At 45.3% G+C, this 11,942-nt stretch overlaps 1 protein-coding gene across 1 annotated transcript; it reads right to left on the reverse strand.

The window, feature by feature from the left end:
- Positions 1 to 425: 425 nt before the first annotated feature.
- LOC130137144 (dibasic-processing endoprotease-like) lies at positions 426 to 3,344 on the reverse strand. The gene is made up of 2 exons (XM_056307908.1): positions 2,903 to 3,344; positions 426 to 532 (listed from the first exon to the last, which is right to left on the reverse strand). The coding sequence occupies exons 1-2, from the start codon at positions 3,342 to 3,344 to the stop codon at positions 426 to 428; spliced, it is 549 nt and encodes a 182-aa protein (XP_056163883.1).
- Between the last annotated feature and the right edge of the window lie 8,598 nt (positions 3,345 to 11,942).

The raw sequence follows: 11,942 nt of genomic DNA on the forward strand, positions 1-11,942 counted from the left end.
TTTTTAATGAGGGGAAGAGATTTGGAGAAGAATATGGAGAAGAAGAAAGAAAAGTAATAGCAAATAAAAAGTTGAGAAAAAGATCTGACAAAAAAATTGAAGAGGGGTACACGGAAAACAAATGCAAAGCAAAGCAAGCCTCTCTCCCCAGGAAGCGACGGAACAGGGCGGCTTGGTTCTCGATTTCAATCTTTTGGAAGCGAGAGTCAATGTTGATTCCCAGTTCTAGGCTGAGAACCAATCTACTTAATCCAGGCCCACTATATCCAAAACGGTGATAGGTTTCTAAGGGTAAATACAAAAGAATATGTGAATGTGTTCAAATAATTTAAAGTTTGCTTTAATTTATCTAGTATTTTGGCACATGCCAAAGTGTGCGAAAAATTGGGTGGTTATCCATATATTAAAATAGATGGTGACGGATTCTAGAGGGTTTTCGCGAGCGACGCGTACTTGGACCTGCAAACTAGGTATGTCTTCTCGAATTCCCCCTCTCCACTCCACTGAGCTTTCGCAACAAGAGGTGGACCAACTTGATAGAAGTAAAAAGAAGGCAAAATTGAGTTTTGAAGCTCGTATTGGTACGCGAGGAATGATGAATCGCCCTTCTTATCGTGAGCCCCTCTTGGGTAAAAATATTGGAATTTCCATTGAAATGGAAGAGGATTCGTCAATCTGGGACGATTCTGATGAAGAAGTAATTGATGAGGAATATTTCGATTGTCCAGTCATCGGAATTTGTAGGGAAGATAAAAGCCGACTCAGATCCCCTTGGCGCAAAGCATTGATAATCAAATTGTTGGGTCGTAATATAGGGTACTCCTTTCTCCTGCTATGACTATTGACTATGTGGAAATCGAATGGTGAACTGTCAATGGTTGATGTTAGCAATGGATTCTTTGTTGTTAAGTTTAATTTGGTCGAGGACCATGAGTCGGTTTTGAAAAATGGTCCTTGGATGATTTTCGACCATTACTTGGTGATACAACCTATGGTTCCCAACTTTATTTTAGAAAAGGCTACTATAAACAAAGTGACAGCTTGGGTTCACATTCCTCGGCTATCACTTGAATACTTTGATGAATAATTCTTAATGCGCATAGGGAATTGAATTAACCTTCTTCTGAAGGCGGATGCTACAACACTTGCTGCGGAAAGAGGTAATTACGCCCGGATGTGTGTTCAAATTGATCTCACTAAATCTCTTATTATTGCTGGGAATCAATTCAAGATTGAATATGAAGGCTTGCATCTAATTCGCTTTCATTGTGGCTGTCATTGACATAGAACGGAAGATTGCGATGGTAGGATTGTGCCTGGGGAAGCTGAACAAGGCGAAAGATTTCCTACAGAAAATGCTACAACTAGAAGAGATAACTTTGATGCTCCAAAACAAGATGAAAAATTTGGAGAATGGATGGTGGTACAAAAATCGAGGAGAACAAGAACTCAATGAGGACTTTGGGACAATATCACTTGGCTCATAGCTGGCCCTTACAAGGTTAGTGGTGACTTCCTCACATGATAAAATTCTCTTAAGATTGATTGAATCTAAATAAATTTTCCAAACTTACCGAGGTAAGGGCTTGGGAGAACTCGCCTTAATTGAGGACCGTTGGTTCGCAACTTGACAATACCTCTAAACTCATCTTTTCCCCGTCCGTCAGGAGGGTCGGGACAATCTGTAGGCTAAAATGGTTGGTAATCTATTGCAGTGGAAGAAGTGGGCAATTACAAATGATATGCAAACTTGGAAAAGAAACCATTCACTTTATAGTCGAGTAATAGATTGCTGGGTTTACATTGAACATTTCGGTGGAGGGAAACCAACTTCAAAAATTTGACTTTATGAGGTAGTATAGGTGACACAACTCTGCCTAACATTATATCATTGGTGATGTTTGAATAACAACCATATGAGGATGTTCGGGATTACAGCCATTACAAATGCTTGGAATTCGCAGAAAGATCACTAGAGTTGGACGAGAGCAGTTTTGGCATTAATGAGCAAGTCTGACAAAAGTACACTGACACTGTTTTGGAAACAGTCATTGCCAAAGAGCTGTTCTGACAATTTCTAGCGACGTCTATTGTTGGCAACGGCTAGAACCAACGGCTACTTGAGGATCTCGATGGGCAATGGTCTGGATGGCTGGCGCTATATTGAGTCCAAAAGAAGTAATTAGGTTGGGAGAAAAACAAACACAATGAGTCTTGTCCTTTGAGTCTTCTTCTTTGCTCGGTTTTTGTTATTAGCTATTGTTTATCCTGATGTCAATGTCTGTGTGGTGATATTGTTTGTAATCAATGACAAGAGCAAGTGTACAAGAATGATAATAGTACATGACTCCTGATAGTGTGATATATTGAAATGCGATATTTGTTGATTGTAACTTGTCTTGAAGATTACTAGTAGATTTCAGCCTTATTGTAGTTGTTAGTATTGAAAGTGGATGTAGGCTTGGGGATAAAGCCGAATAACTGTCACGCCCCGAACCCCATCGAGCACGCGACATCCCTCTTCGGTCGAATTAGTGCGACGTCCCAGGAAACGTCGCCGACCCAAATGAACCCATCAGAGTTTAATCGCGGCGGAAACAACAAACACCCAGACAATGATTTACCAAGGGTACTAGGGAGAATAAATTGCTAAACCGCCAAATCTTATACTATACCTCGATTTAAGTACAATATCCATTTACAATATAAACTTATGCCACAACCGCCATTTACAAACCACGAAGCAAAATATGCACACTGAACTACTAAACTGCAAACCACCGATATCACAAAAAGATTAGTAGCATGGGTAGGCACTACACCAAAATGGGACACTTCCAAACTCTTCCTCAGCTCCAAAACTAATCCCTACGCCCTCTAGATGGCATCCACTCTGACTCACTCTTTTCGGAATCCCCATTCGAATCCTCATCAGGCACATGCTCATCCGACGACTCCGAATCAGCCTCAATCTTGATCGGGTTATCCTCATCTCCCGACTTTATCTGACCCTCAATCCTCTTCTCGTCATCGGACTCCTCTTCTGGCTCCTCCTCTGGCTCCTCTACTAGCTCGTCCTCTGGCTCATCCTCCGGCTCATCCTCCCTGGGTTCTTCCTCGGGTATTACTCCTAGATCTACATTCATTGGATCATACCTTGCCTGGGATTCTTTCGACTCCGGATCTAATTCCGGTACTGTAGGATCAGGCTGATGTCCGGACTGGGCTAGACTAGTTTTCAAACTAGTCATCTCTCCATCTGGAAGGGGTATGGCCGACGGATCCCAGTCCCCTATTCCGTCAAAGGGCACATCAACTCCTCGGACGGGTCCGAACTCGTCCATCCCGTCCCTAAACATCTAGGCAGTGTAGGTATGGGCCTGCCAAAGAGGTTGCCCTATGTCTACCCATACGACAGAAGTATGCTTAATCCAGGTCAAATTCTCGTCTATCGGGTATTCTACAACATCATGATCAGTATGCATAACAATCCCAAAACGCTGCGGCGGCGACGGCGGAAGGTTCATGGCTCGGGTGGGTGCTCTGAAATGGTTTGGTTGATACAACCATGAGACACTTCTCAATAAGTACACAACCTAAACCTTACCTAGGCTACCACGTATTCCAGACAAGTTCAGACACCGAATCAAGCAACACACAAACAACATCCACACAATCGTACTTACCTGGTTCTCGATACACGCAACCTGCACGTTAGTCTTACATTCACATTTACAAATCGCATGCACTTTCCAACCCAATCTCATGCTCGAAGGCACATGTCAAACACACCACATTCCCGAACTCCACAATTCACACTCGTTCACGCACCACCACATCATTTTCATTTAACTTGCCACATCGCACCATCTCGTGCTCAATCACTTTCCTCAGCCCGCGTAAACACACATCAGGCCTACATGATCGCGACCCGCATAAACACGCCTCAGGCCCGATCCCATTCTCACTTCCTTTCCTCAGCCCGCGTAAACACGCCTCAGGCCTACATGATTGCGACCCGAGCATAACACACCTCGGTCCGATCCTACAGTCGTATCACGACCCGCGTAAACACGCCTCAGGCCGGTTCAATTCCCCACGTAAACACGCCTCAGGGATTTAGTGATCACACAAACATACCAACACACCGTATTTTATCTGTACCCCACGTAAACACGCCTCAGGGCCTTTTAGTGATCACACGCATATCGCACGCCTCAAATCTCACATGTGCACACACTTGGGCATCAATTAAATGCACATCAATGCATCAATTCGAACCATTTCAATTCAGCCTACATACACACATACAACCATCACAAATCACGTCATTTTCTCAGCAAATCACAGCATAACAATTCCCGGCACCACACGACAATTTCACGCAATTACGAACCGAATCAAATTATCCACTCGCCAATCCAAACAGAATTTTCCAGCACCTAAATCAACATTTTTCAGCCCTTAATTGGCCTCTAAATTTTTCACCAAAATACCTCAATCTCGTCCCTAAGGCCCGCAATCAAATCAGTCCCTAAATTACCCTAAACCGCATCTAAATGAGTCCGATAATACCCGATGTCCTAGGCAAGGGTTAGATTGCGACTTACTTGGAAATTTCCAAGCAAAATCAACCTATCCAAGGTTGACTAGGCGGTTGGAACAGGGTGGCTACGGCGGTGACCTTGCAGCGGCGACGATCGGCAACGGCGGCGGTGGCGGCTCGGCTTGGGTCGGCTTGTCCACGGTCACGAGAGAGAGAGAGAGAGAGAGAGAGAGAGAGAGAGGGAAACGGCGGTGGCGTGAGGTAGTGAAGGCGAGGCTTGGCGACGGGACGGCGGTGGCGCGGCGGATGGCGGCCGGACGGCGGTGGCGCGGCCAAGGGGAGAGGGGCAATTGGCGGTGAGGGGGAGGAGAGGGAGTTGCCGAGAGAGAGGGAGAGAGAATGGGGGAGAGAGAGAGGAAAATGGGTTTAAAAACCAATAATTTGTGCCCCTAATCGCAAAATGACCATCTTGCCCCTCTCTCTACTTTTCAATCGACAGCCAATATTCGTTCTTATCCTGAGATCGACGGCCGAGATCAAATCTTTTCCAAAAATATCCATGGGTAATTTGGGAATTTCATAAAATTCTAAGGGCAAAATTGTCCAAAAATTGTCAATTCTAAAGTTAGGGCGAAATGACCAAAATGCCCTTCCCCAATAACACTTGGCCTTAACAAAGTTCCAGGGGTAAAACGGTCATTTTCCATCCTTCGCCGAAATTCAGTTTTTCTAAAGGATTCGGATAATTCCAAGACTGAACATTCCAATAACAACGTCGTCCAAATATCCTGTAGTGACTTCCTAAATTTTTGATACCCAATTTGATCTCTAATTAATAACTGAATTTTATGTAACGTAACTTGAGCGTGCCTCAGACTAACGGGCGGCTTTTGGGGAAATTCGCATATTCGACCCGTGACTGATACTAAATCAAGTCACGTGCAAGTTCATTCGGATCATGACGACCTCGGTTGTCAATTTAATCGCGAGGATCGATTGCTAGTTCCGATGGGCACGATCGTTCGGTATAGGTTCTGGATCGTTCGTCAACTCACCTCGTGGTCAAACGGAACCACCCGTGATCCACTCATATGACAATGACGAACCGGCCCATAACTATCCTAAGATCGGCCTACATTGGCTCAAAATGTCACATCGACGATTCTATGGTCGAAAGTCAGTTCACGACCGAATTTCTTTAGTCGCGCGAATTTAAATCCCTAATTAGCCCTTCCCTAACGGTTAGTATCCCAGGAATGATCAGTTCCGAGCGAGACCTAACTACAAGTACGTTAATAAAACCACTCATTTCATAAATCCCAAATGGGCAAATTTCAGAATGTCACAACTCTTCCCCCCTTACAAAAATTTCGTCTTCGAAATTTACAATTCAACCTACTACTCGAACAAATGGGGGTATTGACGTTGTATTAGCTCCTCACTTTCCCAAGTCACGCCTTCTGTCCCGTGATGTTCCCACACAACCTTGACCATCGGGATCGTCTTGTTCCTCAGAACGCGCTCTTTCCGATCCTCGATCCTTATTGGTCTTTCAACATACGACACCCTGTCGTCAACTTCTATTTCTTCATAGTTTAACACATGAGTCGGATCCGGTTCGTATTTTCTCAGCATCGATACGTGAAACACATTATGCACTTGAGCCAAATTTGGTGATAATGCAAGGCGATAAGTTAAATCTCCAATTCTTTCCAACACCTCAAATGGTCCAACGTACCTCGGACTCAACTTGCCTTTCTTGCCGAACCGAGATAATCCTCTCATGGGCGATACCTTACGAAATACGTGATCCCCTACTTGAAATTCCAAAGGCCTTCGCCTTCTGTCTGCATAACTCTTTTGACGGCTTTGCGCTGTTTTCAGCCTTTCGCGAATAATCTTAACCGCCTCAACCGACTGTTGGACTAACTCTGGCCTGGTTATACTTCTTTCTCCAACTTCGTCCCAACATACGGGCGTTCTACATGCTCTGCCATATGGCGCTTCAAACGGCGCCATCCCAATACTCTGCTGAAACTGTTATTATAAGCAAATTCTACTAAGGGCAATTGTTCTTCCCACTTACCTTGAAAATCAAGAACACATGCCCGAAGCATATCCTCTAAAGTTTGAATCGTCCTCTCAGACTGTCCATCCGTTTGTGGATGATAAGCTGTGCTAAACTGCAGCTTTGATCCCAACGCCGTCTGCAGACTTTTCCAAAAATTGGCGATGAACCTAGGATCACGGTCCGACGTAATCGTCACTGATACTCCGTGCAATCGAACGATGTGTTGCACATACAATTCAGCATATCAATCCAATACGAAGTCCTTTCGCATTGCTAAGAAATGTGCCGACTTGGTCAATCTATCGACAATTACCCATCACAAAATCCATAGTGATATGCTCCCATTTCCACTCCGGAATTTCCAAAGGTCGCAATAACCCTCTGGGTTTACAATGTTGCGCTTTTACTTGTTGGCACGTCAGGCACTTAGCCACGTGCTTATCGATGTCTACCTTCATACCATTCCACCAGTAGTACTGCCTCAGATTCTGATACATTTTCGTACTACCAGGGTGGATGCTATAACTACTACGATGCGCTTCCGATAAAATCTCTTCCTTAAGTTCCGCATCGTCAGGCACGCACAATCGTCCTCAGAATTTTAAGATCCCGTCCTCGGATACTTGGAAGTCCGGTTTCCTCTTAGTAGCATCCATCTCCAGAATCCTCTGAGTTTTTGGGTCTGTAGACTGCAAAACCTTAATCTTAATTTGAATCTCCGGTTCAATCCTTAACGTGGCTAGCAGACTCGAGACTTGACTTACTTCAAACTTAAACTCCGAGTCTCGCACTTTTTCCAACAAAGTCCATACCTTGACCATCAAGTGCGCGATGCTTGACTTCCTACTCAATGCATCCGCTACCCAGTTTGCCTTTCCGGGGTGATATAAAATATCACAGTCGTAATCCTTTAGTAATTCCATCCAACGACGCTACCTCATATTTAATTCCCTTTGAGAAAATAAATACTTGAGGCTCTGATGATCGGTATAAATCTGAAATTTTTCTCCGCACAAATAATGTCGCCAAATCTTCAAGGTGAACACTATTGCGGCTAACTCCAAGTCATGCGTCGGATAGTTCAACTCATGCGGTCTTAACTGTCTTGACGCATAGGCCACTACTCGTCTATTTTGCATGAGTACACATCCCAATCCTTTCAACGACGCGTCACTATAAATTTCGTATCCTCCGGATCCTGACGGAATAGTCAACATCGGTGCCGTCATCAATCTATGCTTTAATTCCTGAAAACTCCTTTCACATTTGTCGGTCCATTCAAACCTCGTTTCCTTTTTCAATAAATGTGTCAACGGTGTTGCTATGGCCGAAAACCCTTCCACGAAGCGTCGGTAATATCCGGCCAAACCTAAAAAGCTTCGAACCTCTGTTACTGTCGTTGGTCTCGGCCACTTCATTACAGCCTCAATCTTTGCTTGATCTACTTAGATTCCTTCTCCAGAGATCACATGCCCAAGAAATGCTACTCGATTGAGCCAGAACTCGCACTTGCTAAACTTAGCATACAGTGCGTTTTCTCTTAAAGTCTGCAAAACCTTACTCAAATGAAACTCATGCTCCTCCAGGCTCTTCGAGTACACTAGTATGTCGTCTATGAAGACTATGACAAATTGGTCCAAAAACTCTTTGAACACCCGATTCATTAAGTCCATAAATGCAGCATGGGCATTCGTTAACCCAAACGGCATTACTGTAAACTCATAGTGTCCATATCTCGTCCTGAATGTCGTTTTCGGTATATCCTCCCTTCTAATCCTCAACTGATGATATCCCGTTCTCAGATCAATCTTAGAAAATACCGAAGCCCCTTGCAATTGATCAAATAAATCATCAATCCTTGGCAAAGGATATTTATTCTTAATCGTCACTTGGTTTAACTGCCGATAATCGATACACAACCTTAGTGACCCATCCTTCTTCCTCACAAACAAGACTGGCACTCCCCATGGAGACGCACTTGGACGAATAAAACCTTTGTCTAGTAACTCCTGCATTTGCACATTTAATTCTTTCAACTCCGACAACGACATTCTATAAGGTGCCTTCGAGATTGGTTCAGTCCCAGGTGCCAACTCGATTACAAACTCTACTTCTCTTTCTGGCGGCAATCCCGGCAATTCCTGAGGAAAGACATCGGGATAATCGTACACCACGGCTATGTCCTCTAGCCTCAGCTTCTCAGCCGTCGAATCAATCACAGCCGCTAGAAATCCTTCGCATCCTTCATCCAACAACTTAATCATTTCTAGCGACGAAATCCATGAGATCGAGGTTCCCCCTCGATTTCCCACAAATTTGAATTCCGGATGTCCAACAGGATTAAATTGGATCACCCTGCTACCACAATCTACTACGGCCCTCTACTTATTCAACCAATCCATACCCATTATCACATCAAAATCATACATCGCTAGAACCGCTAAATCAATTCTCTCTTCCCTATCACCAATTACAATCTTACAGTTTAGGCACCCCAACGAGACTAAAATCTTGTCATTCAAGGGAGTGGTAACACACAACACAACATCAAACAATCGCGGCTCCATACCAATCAATCTAACAAACTGTTCAGACACGAACGAATGTGACGCCCCCGGATCGAATAAAGCATATGCAGCATGATCACAGAGAAAAACCGTACCTGTGACCACGCCTGGCGCATTCTCAGCTTCCCTTCTAGCCATCGTATATACTCGTCCTTGAGCCGGTGGCCTATTCTGGTACGTGGGTAAGGGCGGCCCAACTTAATTTCCAACTCGGGGCGGTGGCGGCAGCACAGACGGCCTAGCTTGTCTGTTATTGGGACAGTTCCTTGCTTGGTGGCCCACTCCGCCACATCTATAGCATATAATGCTCCTACTCGGACAGGGTCCAGTCCCATGTCTTCCACCACACGACTGACACACAGCACCCTGATAACGATTCGGCTTTCCGATGTTGCTCTTAATGGAAGGAATAAAACGCTGATTCCCCGACATCGGTCTCTTCCCGAGATTCCGATTGTCCCTAGCCGAAGCGTACCTCGACCCAGAAGCAGTGGCTCTATCTGCTAAGTCACGCTCAATTGCTTGAGCTCGCTCGTAGATCTCATTATAATCCCTTAAATTCAGAGAAATCATCTGGCTGCGAAGGTCCGGCTTCAAACCATCCCGGAACCTCCGAGCTCTGTCCAATGGATCTTCCACCATCCTCGGGGCAAACTTAGATAACCGAGTGAACTCAGCCTCATACTGGTCCACTGTTCTCTGCCCCTGACGGAGCCTCATGAACTCCGCCAACTTCTATTCCCGGGCACTCTCAAAGAAATACTTACCATTAAAGGTTTCCACAAACATCGCCCAAGTCTGGGCGGTACCAACCGGGAACACTCTTCCTCTGGTGGCTTTCCACCAATCGCTTGCATTTCCTTGCAACTGATACACTGCTAACGTTACTTTCTCCTCATCCGTACACCCCAATACCTTGAAGGCTTTTTTCTAATTCTTCTATCCAAAGTGATGCAGCCTCAAGGTCGCCTCTACCATCAAACTTAGGGGGCTTTAACTTCAGAAACTGCTCGACTAGCTGATGCATTAGTCGATTCGCATTTACCTGCCCCTGTCCTTGATTTCCATTGTTGCCAATAATGGCAACAGCTACAGCGGCCTCAACCGCTTGGGCAATAGTGGCATCTCGCTCCTGAGTCTACCTGCCAATCAAAGTCCCAACTTCCTCGAGGGTCCTTAAAATTTCATCCACTCAGGGGTCTACTGCAACTCTAGCATTAACTCTGAGATCCTCTGCAGCTCTAACATCAACTCTGGGGTCCTTTACAGCTCTAGCTCGAGCACCATCTCGACCCCGTACTCCTCTTCCTGCACCCCTTCTTATACCTCTTCATGTTCCTCTTCCTACACCTCTTCCTTCGCTGCTCATCGTCACAATTCTACCACTCTCCCACCTGCTATAATTCCATACAGGAATTAGAGACCTAGGCCAACTATACCAGTCTAGTCCTAGGCAGTAAATGACAATAATCCACTTAGCAGGCAATTCACCAACACAACACAAATCACAGTCAATAAGTTTCGTGTACATACCTCAGGTCCAGACGCACCTGCACTTCAATCATTACAACACTCAATTCAATCAGCAATCACCACAACAGTCTGGAAATACGCGTAGCGCTAGACACACCTACGGTTCACTAAGGTCTCCCTAGCCAACTACAGCTACCTTAGATGGCTACCCCAGGATTCCCACTCCTTATCACTCCAGGCTTCGACCGACTTAGATCGAGCTATCCTCGCTCTGATACCAATTCAACTAGGATGTCACGCCCCGAACCCCATCGAGCACTCGACATCCCTCTTCGGTCGAATTAGTGCGACGTCCCAGGAAACGTCGCCGACCCAAATGAACCCATCAGAGTTTAATCGCGGCGGAAACAATAAACACCCAGACAATGATTTACCAGGGGTACTAGGGAGAATAAATTGCCAAACCACCAAATCTTACACTCTACCTCGATTTAAGTACAATATCCATTTACAATATAAACTTATGCCACAACCGCCATTTACAAACCACAGAGCAAAACATGCACATTGAACTACTAAACTGCAAACCACCGATATCACAAAAAGATTAATAGCCTGGGTAACCACTACACCAAAATGGGACACTTCCAAACTCTTCCTCAGCTCCAAAACTAATCCCTACGCCCTCTAGATGGCGTCCACTCTGACTCACTCTCTTCGGAATCCCCATCCGAATCCTCATCAGGCACATGCTCATCCGACGACTCCGAATCGGCCTCAATCTTGATCGGGTTATCCTCATCTCCCGACTCTATCTGACCCTCAATCCTCTCCTCGTCGTCGGACTCCTCTTCTGGCTCCTCTACTGGCTCGTCCTCTGGCTCCTCCTATCCGGGTTCTTCCTCGGGTATTACTCCTAGATCTACATCCATTGGATCATACCCTGCTTGGGATTCTTCCGGCTCCGGATCTGGTTCCGGTACTGTAGGATCAGGCTGATGTCCGAACTGGGCTAGACTAGTTTTCAAACTAGTCATCTCTCCATCTGGAGGGAGTATGGCCGACGGATCCCAGTCCCCTACTGCGGCAAAGGGCACATCAAATCCTCGGACGGGTCCGAACTCATCCATCCCGTCCCTAAACATCCAGGCAGTGTAGGTATTGTCCTGCTAAAGAGGTTGCCCTATGTCTACCCATACGACAGAAGTATGCTTAACCCAGGTCAAATTCTCGTCTATCGGGTATTCTACAACATCATGATCAATGTGCATAACAATCCCAAAAC

This window comes from Syzygium oleosum, unplaced genomic scaffold, assembly GCF_021117445.2.
Source record: "Syzygium oleosum isolate NSW1041296 unplaced genomic scaffold, Sole_v2.1 Sole_v2.62, whole genome shotgun sequence".
In the NCBI taxonomy this organism is placed as follows: Eukaryota; Viridiplantae; Streptophyta; class Magnoliopsida; order Myrtales; family Myrtaceae; genus Syzygium; species Syzygium oleosum.

Coding starts and splice junctions, on each gene's coding strand:
- LOC130137144 (XM_056307908.1), bottom strand. CDS start 3,344: ATGGACGAGTTCGGACCCGTCCGAGGAGTTGATGTGCCCTTTGACGGA. Junction 533..2,902: donor GAATGGGGATTCCGAAAAGA/GTGAGTCAGAGT, acceptor ACTTCTATCAAG/TTGGTCCACCTCTTGTTGCG.